The sequence below is a fragment of the Dreissena polymorpha genome, chromosome 3, assembly GCF_020536995.1.
Source record: "Dreissena polymorpha isolate Duluth1 chromosome 3, UMN_Dpol_1.0, whole genome shotgun sequence".
Lineage (NCBI taxonomy): Eukaryota > Metazoa > Mollusca > Bivalvia > Myida > Dreissenidae > Dreissena > Dreissena polymorpha.
The window spans coordinates 145,587,427-145,602,499 of NC_068357.1; the positions used below are offsets into that span (position 1 = coordinate 145,587,427).

The following is a 15,073-nucleotide window of genomic DNA, read 5'->3' on the forward strand; positions in this document are numbered from 1 at the left end:
GAGCCATATCTTGGAAGTGCTTTGGCGGATTTCATTGAAACTTGGTATGAGTATGTATATGGATAAGAGGATGATGCACGCCAAATAACATTGTACACCATCTGTTTATTGTGGAGTTATGGCCCTTTGTATCTTGAAAAAATGCTTTTTTGATTGTCAAATATAATACTTTTGTGTCCAGAAGCATTGGCGGGGGGATATCAATTCAACGAATTTGCTGGTTTTCAAAAAACTAGGTCACCAGGTAAAATTAAAAAAATATCACCTTATCAACATTAAAAAAAAAAATACTAGCTCAACCTTCATGAAACTTTGTTATATTGTTTATATATTCCAAGTTTGATTCTTGGTTGTTTGTGTCCAAAAGTAAGGTCATCAGGTAAAATTCACGAAAACCCATATTACCACGCCAGAAGCCTAAGACTCAATGTTAAGGAAACTTGGTCAGAATATTCATCTTTACAATATGAAGGCCATGTTTGAATTTGGGTCAACTAGGGTCAGAATCTGTATCACCAGGTCAAGTCTTCGACAATTGGTTTCCCTTGAACTCAGGTTAGCGCTGCAAGCCAATGACAGACCTGTTTACTTATACGGACTGCCGTAGATACTATGGATTATTTGGCTAAACTACGCGCTATGGATTTGTACTGAAAAACTACAGATCTATCTATCAAAATGGTCAATTTTCAGTTTTTAATCGTACTTTCGCTTATTTTCGGTCTTAACGGGTAATTTATCATAATCATTTTGGCGCTTGCCTAGTAAAAAGATTTAAATTCAAGCCTCCCAGGGAACGAGTGCTGATCGAGCTGGTCGAGTCGTCACCGAGCGACAACTGACTTGCGTATTGGTTCGCAAATTTAGCCGAATATATACGATTTTACGTCGCTATTCAGTATACACATCTTTCTCTCTATTGCGGAGAATACGGACCGATGTAATGGGATTGAGCACGCCTGTTTTTACACACGTCCAAGATGGCGGCAAGCAGACGAGAAATTGCGATTAACGGCGAAAATAATAAATACCATTCAAATTAACAACAGATGTCATATGGTCATTATGGAATAATGTAATGCGTGTGTCAATTAACGCAACATACTACGTTTGAGATTCAAAAAAACAAAAACAAATATTTGTCGGAAATCTGCACAGTGAATATGAGTCATGGAAAAGAGTGTTGGAAAATTGGAGTTTAGTCTACTCACAAAGTTAAAGCATTTATTATAATAAGATGAGTATCGTTCGAAAATGGAAAGAGACAAACATGATTTGATTTATATGTTAGTGGATATGTGTATAATCAGATTCATATGCATATTCTGCTTTATTATGTTTGTTATGCTGTACAGTTGAATGAAATAGCATTGAACTGAGGTTGTCAAGTGCAAGATATTGAAAGGTAAACAAATAAAATATATTATTTAACTCCATTTAATACATCATTAACACAACAAGAACACTTAAGAATGTTTGTCAATATTTGTTTATGTTTTCCCCTTATGATATTTAATTTAAAAAAATACTGAATTAAATTAATAGCTATTCTTAAAGATCTTATGATCAAATGGTGTATTTAAGAATCTATAGATTATTGCAAGTTTAATATGCATGTGGATGGATATTAACTAAATATTGTCTTCATTGTAAGAAGACATTGAAGCAGCACATTATAATATAAAATGCCGTCAAACATGCACTTAAAAACAATTTTAATTCTGTTAATTATTATCATATGTATAATGCTTAATGTCTCCCAATGTCATGGTTTATCGCGCTATTTTATCCAATTTCATGGTTTATTGCGCTATTTTCCCAATCCAAATGGCACAGGCTGTAACAAATCAAAGCAAAAAAAAATCACTTTACAGATTTTATTATTAGCAAGTAAATTCATCTAATGCTCTATGTACCGTTAAACTGATATGTGACCCAGTCATGGTGTTTTAATGCTCAAAATGATTAAAAAGTTAAAAACTACTGACAACAGCCCCAAACTACTGAGAGATGCTCTCCATACTATTGAGAAGCAATCGGTAGGGTAAACAGGTCTGCAATAATAGCCAATTATTTGAACTCACTTTGTTCTGCAAATAAAGTAGTTTTCTATTTTATGTAACTCCAAAATATTTTATTAATTGGTATTAACATTTTCTTATTAGACTCCTTCAAATCTGGTGTATTACAGGTTCAGAGAAGGTGCTTGTCTTGAAATATTGCATCACTTTGGCGGAGCTATGGCATCATAGCATTCCTGAGAAGGTATTGAGTAGCTAGCTGCAAAATTATTTCAGTGTGTGTTGTTACAGAAATAATTGAAAAACATAATATGGATCCTGCTATAACTCAAGAAGTAGGTATGATAGGATTGTGAAACTTTGTATTTCGATACGGCTATATTGGGATTCTGCATGTTATTTCAGTTTTTAGCTTGGCTGTTTTCGGAGAAAACTCGAGGTATTGTCATAGCCAGCTTGTAGTCCGCCGTAGGTGTAACCTTAACATTGGCTCTAAAATAAAACCTACAACTTTGAAACTTCATATGTAGCTGCACCTTGATGAGTTCTACATGCCACACCAATTTTTGGGTCACTTGTTCAAAGGTCAAGGTCACTGTTTAAAAATAAAAATCTTCTGACAAGCTTTCATTTATTAGCTCATATATTTTTTGAAAAAAAAATTGAGCTATTATCATCACCTAGGCGTCGGCGTCCGGTTAAATTTTGCGTTTAGGTCCACTTTTCTCATAAAGTATCAATGCTATTGCATTCAAACTTGGTACACTTACTAACTATCATGACAGGACTGGGCAGGCAAAGTAAGATAACTCTTTGGCTTGCATTTTGACAGAATTATGTGCCCTTTTTATACTTAGAAAATTGAAAATTTTGGTTAAGTTTTGTGTTCAGGTCCATTTTATTCCTTAAGTATCAAAGCTATTGCTTTCATACTTGCAACACTTACTAACTATCATAAGGGGACTGTGCAGGCAAAGTTATGTAACTCTGACTGGCATTTTGACAAAGGTCAAGGTCATCCTTCAAGGTCAAATTTCAAATTTATGGCATTTGTCCGTCCGAAAACTTTAACATTGGCCATAACTTTTTCAATATTGAAGATAGCAACTTGATATTTGGCATGCATGTGTATCTCATGGAGCTGAACATTATGAGTGGTGAATGGTGAAGGTCAAGGTCATCCTTCAAGGTCAAATGTCAAAAATATGGCGTCTGTTCGTCTGAAAACTTTAACATTGGCCATAACTTTTTTTAATATTGAAGATAGCAACTTGATATTTGGCATGCATGTGTATCTCATGAAGCTGCACATTTTGAGTGGTGGGAGTTCAAGGTCAAGGTCATACTTCAAGGTAAAAAAAATGTATAAAAATTTCAAAGCGGCATTCCCATGAAGCTGCACATTTTGAGTGGTGGAAGTTCAAGGTCAAGGTCATCCTTCAAGGTCAAGGTCATCCTTCAAGGTCAAAGATCAAATTAAAAAAAAAAATTCAAAGCGGCGTTATCATTAAGCTGCACATTTTGAGTGGTGGAAGTTCAAGGTCAAGGTAATTCTTCAAGGTCATGGTCATCCTTCAAAGTCAAAGGTCCAAAAAAATCAAAGCGGCGTTATCATGAAGCTGCACATTTTGAGTGGTGGAAGGTCAAGGTCATGCTTCAAGGTAAAAAAAAAATAATTTTTTTTAAAGTGGCGTTTTCATGAAGCTGCACATTTTGAGTGGTGGAAGTGCAAGGTCATTCTTCAAGGTCATCCTTTAAGGTTAAAGGTCAAAATAAAATATTTCAAAGCGGCGTTCTCATAAAGCTGCGCATTTTGAGTGGTGGAATTTCAAGGTCAAGGTCATCCTTCAAGGTCAAAGGTAAAAAAAAAAAATTAAAGCGGCGCAATAGGGGGCATTGTGTTTCTGACGAACACATCTCTTGTTTTTTTTTCAAACATGGTTAAAAAACACAAATATATATAAAAAAAAAAAAAAAAAAAATTGTAATAATGACCACACACCCATACTATACACCCCTCTCCACTCCACCCTCCCTCCTTTGTGATTGAAATTGAAATAGGTCCATACACCTTTAAAAAGAAAAATAGATGAGCAGCCTGCACCTGCAAGGCGGTGCTCTTGTTCAAAACTGCAACCGCAGCAGAGCGTTGGCACCTGTAATGCGGTGCTCTTGTTTGGTCTGCAATAAATGTGGTTTCTATGGTTACTGATGCTATTCAGGTTATTTCAGTTGTGTTAGTCTGTATATCTGAAATAACTGCAATAACTCCAAAAGTATATAAGCTAGGCAGACAAATCTCAGTATGTTGATAGAAATAAATAATATATAATATAAATTGTTTTGCTTAAATTGCCATAACTTCTTTATTTATGATCACATTTTATTATTACTTTGACAAAACAACACTTACCTGAATACCACAATGGATTCCACCCAAACAATACCCCACGCCCTTACCCAGAATCCCTCCCCCCCCACCCCCCGCCTCCAATTTTTTTTTTTTCAACATTATGTAATAAATTACCACACCCCACATTATACCCCCCTCTCCCCCCCCCCCCCTCCACCCCCTACCCCCCCCCCCCCCCCAAAAAAAAACACTTGTTTTTTAAACATCATCTATAAATTACCCCACCCCACAAAATACCCCCCTATCACCAACTCCCCCCCCCCCCCCCCCCCCAATTTTATTTAGCTCACCTGAGCACAACGTGCTCATGGTGAGCTATTGTGATTGCCTTTTGTCCGTCGTGCGTCGTCAACATTTACCTTGTTAACACTCTAAAGGTCACATTTATTGTCCAATCTTCATGAAACTTGATGAGAACATGTGTCTCAATCCGGTTGGTTGAAAAACATGGCCGTCAGGGGGCGTGGCAGTTTTACTTATATGGCTATAGTAAAACCTTGTTAACACTCTAGAAGTCACATTTTTAGTCCAATCTTCATGAAACTTTGTCAGAACAGGTGTGCCAATAATATCTTGGACGAGTTCGAAAATGGTTCCGGTTGGTTGAAAAACATGGCCGCCAGGGGGCGTGGCAGTTTTCTTTATATGGCTATAGTAAAACCTTGTTAACACTCTAGAAGTCACATTTTTAGTCCAATCTTCATGAAACTTGGTCAAAACATGTGTTCCAATAATATCTTGGACGAGTTTGAAAATGGTTCCAGTTGAATGAAAAACATGGCCGCCATGGGGCGGGGCAGTTTTCCTAATATGGCTTTACTCTATGGTAAAACCTTGTTAACACTCTAGAAGTCACATTTGTGGTCCAATGCTCATGAAACTTGGTCAGAATATTTGAACTAATAATATCTGGGCTAAGTTCAAAAATGGTTGAGATCAGTTAAAAAACATTGCTGCCAGGGGGCGTGGCATTTTTCCTTAAATGGCTTTTTTCTACAAAACCTTGTTAACACTCTAGAAGTCACATTTATTATCCAATCTTTATGAAACTTGATCAGAACATTTGTTCTAACAATAGCTCGAGTGAGTTTGAAAATGGTTATGGTTCGTTGAAAAACATGGCTGCCAGGGTGGGGGGGGGGGGCAGTTGTCCTTATATGGCTTTAGTGAAAACTTGTTGACACTATATTAGCCACATTTATTGGCCAATCTTCATGAAACTTGGTCAGAACATTTGTCCCAATGAAATTTTGCCAGAGATTGAAGCTGTGTCATATCAGCTCAACAATTAGGTCACAAGGTCAAATATAAAAAAAACATGTTAAAAGTCACTTTTTTGGTCCAAAATAATCTTCATGAATCAGCTTGCATTTTTTTCAGAATAGTGTAGTTCCTTTGGCTTTCAGGTGAGCCCCTTAGGGCCTGATGGCCCTCTTGTTTTATTTTTTTTCCTTTTTTTATTTTTGAAAGATCGTCTAATAAATTATTGAATATGAACTATTTCCCCATGATGGCTTACGTTATACTGTCAAGCACTCGAATAGTCGAGCGCGATGTCCTCTGACAGCTCTTGTTATGTCCCCCACCACTATAGTGGGGGACATATTGTTTTTGCCATGTCTGTTGGTTTGTTTGTGTGTTTGTTTGTGTGTTTGCGTCAAACTTTAACATTTGCCATAACTTTTGCAATATTGAAGATAGCAACTTCATACCGTATTTTACCATGCATAGCGCGCAGTTTTTTACCTTCAAATTTCAAAATAAAAATTCAGTGCGCGTAATACATTGACACAACGCTTTCCTGGTTGCTAAATTGCAAAAAATCCATTTCGTAATTGTAAATCTTCACAATTGCCGCCATTTTTGTTATTGCAAAAAAACTACACCCTATAATGTTATAGACTGAAGGGGCCGTTGTCGAAACAACAAATAACGGGAAAGGTTAGGAATGAACGGGGTAGTAATAGTTTTGACAAAAATTAAAAGATGAAAAAAATGTCTTTGTTGGTGTTTTCACACTTCTTCATTGATTGTTCACTAAAAAAATCGAGGTATATCGATCCCCGTGCGCCGCGGTATTGTTTGTTAAAGTTTTCGTTGTCATGAAAACTCGTTGATTTACAACGCAAAACGTCTTATTTGAACTGAGGCTAATTATTTCAATAAGTATTTCTCAACTTCGCTTTTGCTTTATTTTGATAATTTAATCCAAAGTTTAATGTTAGCATTTTCGAAAATTTGCACTCTATGTGAATTGACAGTTTGACGTCATCAAAGGAAAGCCGCTTCCTGTCTGAAGCAATAAAGCGACAAGTTTCTCGCCGACAAAATTGGCTTCCTTTGTCTAGCAATCAACATGCCGAACCAATCGTGTGTTTGTTCCTCAATGGCAATCGTCCAATTAAATAATAGCACGTGCAAATCTCCGCCTTCGAACCTTTTGGAAAGAACGGAGGTGGAGTTCAACGGTTAATTGAGCAAGTGTTTTACGTAAGTTGAGTTCCGATTTGCCGAAATTACTAGGCCCTAAGCATTGAAACGACGAATACATTTATCAATGATTTTCCGATCTCTGCATAAATATGCTACTGTGCGAGTATACTACGTAGGTTACAAACCAACAATAGAGATATAGACTCGTTTTATTTTCTTTCAATAGAGACAAACAAATGATATTTCTCAAATGGCTTTACGCGGATAACGCCAACTGTATGGAATTGAGCGTTCGGGTGTATTGTTTGTCTTACTATAAAATACTTATCAACTAGACGCAGTGAAGGCGCGAAATACCGGGTCAAACTGGATTTATTGGGGAGCATCTCTTAATGGGGAAATATTTAAGTCGATGAAAAATAAAATGGGATCCACGGACGATTTGCGTAAAATTGGACATTGAGATGTTGCGGGTCTGCAGAAGAAGATGTCATACGATGTTGTGAGCGGCAGGTAATGAAAATGTTACACTGTTCAAATGTGAGGAATACGTAATAGTGGTTCGAATTTAATGCGCAGGGGTCTTGAAAAAACATGCGCAGCGGCAATAAGGACATAACGGTGTTCTCGAGAGAATAATCTTAAAAATTGTCGAAAATATAGTGCTTTGCAACCCATGCTCCTGATCGTATAAACGCTCCCTACTTTAAAACAAAAAATTAAGCGGCCGAAAAACTCAGATTAAATGATTGCGCAATATAAGAATGGTGGCCATTTTCGGCCAAATTTTCAGGTTTTTGGTCTTGAATTCTTTTTTTTTCTCCATTTTGGCTTTAAAATATCGCATGCGCGTTATACATGGTAGCGCGCTATACATGGTAAAATACGGTATTTGGCATGCATGTGTATCTCATGGAGCTGCACATTTTGAATGGTGAAATGTCAAGTTCATCCTTCAAGGTCAAAGATCAAATATATGGGTCAAAAGCGCTTATTTAATGTACGCTTTTGCAACATTGAAGATATCAACTTGATATTTGGCATGCATGTGTATCTCATGGAGCTGCACATTTTGAATGGTGAAATGTGAAGGTCAAGGTCATCCTTCAAGGTCAAAGGTCAATAATATGGGGACATAGTGTTTCACAAACAAGCTTTTGATTGCTTTTGTTGCAGAAATAAACAACAACTTAAATCTGCATCTTACTAAAACTAAATGTACTAAAAGCTAGAATTATAAAACTTATGGAGATTCATGCTCTATCCAACAACATTAACCAAGTAGAGATCTGCTTTTCTGCTATGATTTTTAGCTCGACTATTAAATATGAAATATATATAGTGGAGCTATCCTACTCACCCCGGCGTTGCCGTTCCCGTGGCCGTTTGCATGCAACTGTAAAAGTTTGCGTACTACCCCAAATATTTTCAATGTCCTTTGACAAATTGCTTTCATATTTTGCATACTTGTTAACCATCATGACCCCAACCTATAAACAAGAGCAGACAACTGTATCAAGCATTTTGACAGAATTATGGTCCCTTTTATACTTAGAATATGCATATTATTGATAAATCTATGTTAAAGTTTGCGTACTACCCCAAATATTTCCTGTGTTCCTTGACTTATTGCTTTCATATTTTGCATACTTGTTAACAATCATGACCCCAACCTATTAACAAGAGCAGACAACTGTATCAAGCATTTTGACAGAATTATTGCCCCTTTTATATGCATATTATTGATAAATCTATGTTAAAGTTTGAAAGATCATCTATTAAATGATCACACAACCGACATTATACCCCCCTCTCCCCCACCACCAACCCCCCCCCCCCCCCCCCCCAAATTTTTTTTTTTTAATTGTGTTATCTTATTTTTGAAAGATCATCTATTAAATGATCACACACCCACATTATATCCCCCCCCCCCCTCTCCATGATGGCTTACGTTATCCTGTCAAGCACTCGAATAGTCGAGCGTGCTGTCCTCTAACAGCTCTTGTTTTTATTAAACTTGCATCTAAGTGATACAATATACTGGTTCTTTATACTATTAAAACTTAGTAAATAAAATTTTTGTTTTAATGATACTCCGATTACCATTGGTAATTGGGGCTCTATAGGAGTCACTTTGTCGGTCAGTCGGTCTGTCCGTTGGTCGGTCTGTCACGAAATTTCATCCGATCTTCACCAAACTTGGTCACAAGTTGTATCTAGATGATGTTTAGGTTAAGTTTGAATATGGGTCATGCCAGGTCAAAAACATCATTTGGTGCGCTATGACTACAAGAAAATCCCCCAGTCATTTAAAAAAAAATAAAAAATTATATTGTTTAATTGTTTTAAAACTTTACCGCACAGATAGTAAAATCCCGACTCGAGCGATTCCCCAATACATCCGTTTCAACCCGACTCGATTTCTGTATACTTACTACTTTTCAAGTTTCTATTTATTACCCGATAATCCCGTTTAATCCGTTTTTTGTAAATCACTTTCTGGTAAATATTTACGATAAAAGCTCTCAATTATTTCTCAACACAATTAGCTCTCAACACAAACCCATAGTATCAAATGAATTTAAAGTGACTATTTATAGATTTGATGAAATATTGCCTCTGAACATGCGTCAATCCCCTGACGTGTTGTGTTCTTGTTAAAACGCTCAATACACGCACAATACACATGACGCGACGTTGTACATGCTGCATAATTTTCGTGCTCTTTTTAATTGAGAAAAAAATTCGACACAAAGTAAATTTGCATTGCTAATTTGAAGCAAGAATATTTAAACGTTGCGGTAACATTTACATTCGGAAGTGTGTTTCGGATTAAAAACGCGTTACCATCTACTTAAGGGAATAGGTTTCGGATTACAAATTTAATTATTCCCATTTGAGATTTCATTAAATATTAACAGTTGCGTTATGAATTCAACGATAATTTGCTTAAACACTTTACGAGTCCAATAAATGTTTTGACGGAATTCTGCATGAAATTCACGTTGTCCACGAGGATTATGGCCGGTTGCCATCATCAGTCTTCTAAGTATCAATTATTGGACGAAACATTTACAAGTGTGCGTAATTAATTCAACGAAAATGTGTTAAAGGGCATTGGGTGTCGAATAAATGTCAGAAAAACGAGGTGAATCAGTTCTATAAATGGACATGATGAAATATACATGTACTGGAATGAACCATGTGGTGTTTATGGCGATTACTTGTAAAAGTAGGTACCGGGTGCTCTTTTTACAGGGAATATTGATACACTGATAGAGAAACCTTGATTTTGTTTGACAATCTCCACTTTCTTTTGCTGAAAAATACACTGATCGGAAAATTTCAAGCGCCCCGGGGACTCTGATTTTGAAATTCAAGCACCCCGGCGAGGGATCGTTAAATGGCCTGTGGAAAGCCCTGGACAGTGTGTCGTGCGAAAGAATTACGTTGATATCTCCAAGGTCAAGGTCACACTGTGAGTTCAAAGGTCAAAAATGGCCATAAATGATCTTGTCCGGGCCATTACTATGTCATTCATTGTAAGATTTTAAAATTACTTGGTACATTTGTTCACAATCATTTGACAATGTGTCATGCGAAAGAATTATGTCGATATCTCCTAGGTCAAGGTCACACTTGAGTTCAAAAGTGAAAAATGGCCATTAATGAGCTTGTCGGGACCATTATCAAAGTATGTCATTCATTGTGAGATTTTAAAATGACTCTGTACATTTATTTTGTTCACAGTCATTGGACCGCATGTCATGCGAAAGAATTCAAGAGTTCAAAGGTCAAAATGGCCATAAATAACAATGGCATAATAATTCTTAAAAATTCCCATAAATTAGATTCTCTTGTTTTGTGAAGAAGCATGCAAAATAGTCTGTGTCAATGCGGCACGTTGGGGGTATACGTCACGTCTGTGACAAAGCTCTAGTTTTCTCTAGATTTGTATTTGTGTGCTTTAATAGTGATGATAAACAATTGTTTTAGTCATTAATTACCATATAGAACCTAAACCTGTGTACAACTCACTTTTGAAGTGTTTGCTTACTATAAAACCCTCAAAAAAGTGTGTTTTATGAAAATGAGTCTCATTTTATTCAGAGTGCCAAAAGGGATAAGGCCATGCAGGCGTACCTGAAGTTCAAAGGTCACTGGCAGAAAATGGCCTCGGCCCAGGCTCTGTGCCTGAACGGTTTGGGGGAGTCTGACTTGCTGCAGATGACTGACAAGCCCACACAGCTCATACAGAGGCTGTACGAGCACCCCAGCATCACCACGGCAACGTGGGCCTCGTCTGATGAGAAACCAGGTACTGGATTGACACTTCATGTGTGGCACTGCAAGTCCGGGGAACATGGCACCACCCTGAATTGAATGGAGGGCTTGGAACCTCATCTGAATGTCATGTGCATGTTTGGCTTGTCATGGGTTTATGCCTTTGTGTTTTGAGCCACATTCTGGTGCTCTTTAGATTAGCCTCTGCAGTCCTCTCAGGCTAATCAGGGTGGACACTTTTTGGTTAGACAGTTTGCTCTGAAGAAACTTCTGTTAAACAAAAAAATATAAAAGCGGAAAGTGTTGTCCCAGACGTGCTGTCCTCACAGGCTTATCTGTAACGACATGACGGGACAAACTTTAAGCTCAATTTTCTCAGGACAAAGCTCAGTTCAACCTGCACTGTTGTTGCAGACATCCACAGTGCGGCCCAGAAGGTTGCTGAGATCAACAACATTCGCCTGGATCTCATACAGCACAGCCTCATAGAAAAGTGGCTGCAGTCAGGGGTTCAGGCTGCACAGGAGACAGATACTGTAAGCAGTAGATGTCTGGATATTTTACCCCCTTCCCCTTAGGCTTTTCATGTAGTTTCAAAGTTAGCAGATGATTTCCAAAAAGTGGGGTATCAAAGTTTTTTATCATAAGCCCATTTAACAAAAACGGGGTGTTTTATTTGATATTCAAACATGTGGTTTCTGGTGGATAAATTAAGCTTGCATTTGCCAATTTTGGATGATTGAGGTCAAGGTCTTTTATATTAAAAAAATAGAAAAATGGATCACTCTTAATTACTTGATGGATGAAGGTTTTGTACTGAAATTTCTATATAACTCCAAGGGTCAGATAAATTTGTACATTGGTAAGTCTTGAGAAAAGATTACCCTGAATGATTTTCAATAAATAAAAAAAGGACCAATTTGTTGCGAGTTGTTTGACACATTTTTTATTTTTTTTAATTTCTTGTTTGATTAAATATTTTAAATGTTTAAGACCTTTTTACATGGGTAGACATGGTCAGGCATCCGCTGTCCGCGTCGTGCTAAAACCTTGACATTGGCTGTAAAAGCAAAGTGCATCCACGTACAACTTTGAAACTTCATATGTAGCTGAACCTTGACGAGTCCTATACGCCACACCCATTTTTGGGTCACTAGGTCAAAGGTCATTGTGTCAAGGTCACCCACAGCCAAGCGTTGGCACACACTATGCAGTGCTCTTGTTTTAAGTTTGCTATGATAAATGTGATTGAATTAAACCCATTAATTATATTACATACTAAAACAACTGATGAAGGCACCTTTTATTTCTCTGATGTTCTTTCTGCAGACCATGACTTTCAGTCTTGAGAATTTGAAGATGACAGCAGAGACACTGATGGATGACAAGACTTCAAATGAAGAGGAGAATTTCAAACGGTAAGAAACATGCGGAGAACAATCTTGACTCAGTTTTGTAATAAAACTGTTGTTTTGTGTTGAAGCATGCTGAAATAACAATTCGATCAGACATAAATAAAGAGCTGATTACTTTTTAAAAAGTTGTCTTTATAATTCTTTTTTTTTTTTAATCAATCATTTTTATAAAAACAATTTATGCACATACAAATGTAAATAAGTCTTTTTTATGCCCCCATTTCGAAGAAAAGGGGGTATATAGTTTTCGCACTGTCCGTCGGTCGGTCAGTCGGTCTGTAACACTTCGTGTCCGCTCTCTAATTCAAATAGTTTTCATCCGGTCTTTACCAAACTTGGTCAGAAGTTGTATCCAGACAATATCTAGGTCAAGTTCGAATATGGGTCATGCCGGGTCAAAAACTAGGTCATGGGGTCACTTAGTGCATTTCAAGGATTTAGCATGGTGTCCGCTCTCTAATTGAAGTAGTTTTCATCTGATCGTTACTAAACTTGGTCAGAAGTTGTATCAAGACATTATCTAGGTCAAGTTCAAATATGGGTCATGCCGTGTCAAAAACTAGGTCACTGGGTCACTTAGTGCATTTCAAGGATTAAGCATGGTGTCCGCTCTCTAATTGAAGTAGTTTTCATCTGATCTTTACTAAACTTGGTAAGAAGTTGTATCAAGACAATATCTAGGTCAAGTTCGAATATGGGTCATGCAGGGTCAAAAACTAGGTCGCGGGGTCACTTAGTGCATTTCAAGGATTAAGCATGTTGTCCGCTCACTAGTTTATGTGGCTTTCTGATTTATTTTGATATTCTAAGACATTTTTATGCCCCCAAAAGAGGGCATATAGTGATCGGACTGTCCATTCGTCTGTCCGTCCGTCCTTCACACTTTGCGTTTAGATTTCGAAAAATGCTCATAACTTCTATGTCGCTTCTGATAGAAATTTCATATTTGGCATGCATGTGTATATGGACAAGGTCTTTCCATACGCACACAAATTTTGACCCCTGTGACCTTGACCTTGAACTTAGGGTCCGTGTTTAGGTTCGAAATCTGCGTTTAGGATTTGAAAAAAAGCTAATAACTTCTATCAAGCGTTTACACAGTTATACTTTTATATAGTGACAAAGTTACAGTTGGGGGCATCCGTGTCCTGTGGACACATTTCTTGTTGTTATTGGAAAAAGAAATAATGGATAAAGATTTCAGTTAATAACGCATGAGGATTTGTACAGTGTTGTCCAGTTTGTTGTTACTATTCGTTGTCAGTAGTCGTCTGTATGTTATTCCAGGATCATACATCTTGTGCAGAGAGAAAACAGAGAATCAAACTTATTGAAATTGTTTGACTTTGCTCTGCAAGTGAGTACATACATTTGAGCCTCATTGTGTGTAAAGTGTCGTCTCAGATAAGCCTGTGCAGTCAGCAAAGACTAGCCAGGGAAGACACTCCCTTCACAGTTCGAACTGCACAGGCTTATGAGGGTTTACACTTTACTCGTATGCATTAAAACCCATTTTCCCAGAACTAATTTTTGTCTATTCACTAATCAGATGTTAAGCTTAATAAATCTTCAGTGCATGCTTGAAAAGTGCCTTCTTTCCTTTTAAGCTGTACATAATATTGATCAAAATTTTATGATATGCTCAATAAATAAATGAGCAATTATTATAGATACAATTTATGCAGACTTTTTTTAATAGCTTACCTGATTGCTCAGGTGAGCTTTTGTGACCGGTCTTTGTCCGTCGTCCGCCCGTTAACATTTGTTCGTAAACACTCTAGAGGGCACATTTATTTTCCGATCTTTATGAAACTTGGTCAGAAGCTTTGTCCCAATGATATCTCGGTCGAGTTCAAAACTGGGTCATACCGGGTCAATAAATAGGTCACTAGGTTAAAAAAGAAAAGAAAAACCTTGTAAACACTGTAGAAGTCACATTTCATGCCCAATCTTCATGTTACTTTGTCAAAATGTTTGTCTTAATGTTATTTTGGTTGAGTTCAAAAGTGGTTCTGGTCCGTTGAAAAACACGGCGGCCAGTGGGCGGGGCAGTTTTCCTTATTTGGCTATAGAGAAACCTTGTTAACACACTAGAAGTTACAATTTTTGCCCAATCATCATGAAACTTGGCCAAAATATTGGTTTTATTGATATCTGGAACGCGTTTGAAAATGGTCGAGATCGGTGAAAAAACATGGCCGCCGGGGGGGGTTTCCTTATTTGACTAGAGAGAAACCTTGTGATCGAACACTATAGAAGTCACATTTTTTGCCTAATCATCGTGAAACTTAGTTAATACATTGGTTTTTTTGATTTCTCGGACAAGTTGGAAAATGACTCACATCAGTGAAACACTCTTTTTAGCTCACCTGATTGCTCAGGTGAGGTTTTAGGATTGGTCTTTGTCCGCCGTCCGTCCGTCCACATTTGGTTTGTAAACACTCTAGAGTTCACACTTCTCAAGCATTCTTTATGAAAGTTGCTGAAAGATCTCAGTCAAGTTTTAT

At 37.3% G+C, this 15,073-nt stretch overlaps 1 protein-coding gene across 1 annotated transcript in view; it reads left to right on the top strand.

The window, feature by feature from the left end:
• LOC127871812 (kinetochore-associated protein 1-like) overlaps positions 1-15,073 on the top strand; it is a 191,347-nt gene that overhangs the window by 151,619 nt on the left and 24,655 nt on the right. The window contains exons 50-54 of the mRNA XM_052415014.1: positions 2,192-2,265; positions 10,978-11,185; positions 11,566-11,687; positions 12,481-12,569; positions 13,854-13,923. Of these exons, the coding sequence (XP_052270974.1) occupies positions 2,192-2,265; positions 10,978-11,185; positions 11,566-11,687; positions 12,481-12,569; positions 13,854-13,923 (563 nt within the window). The remainder of the gene's footprint in view (positions 1-2,191; positions 2,266-10,977; positions 11,186-11,565; positions 11,688-12,480; positions 12,570-13,853; positions 13,924-15,073) is intronic.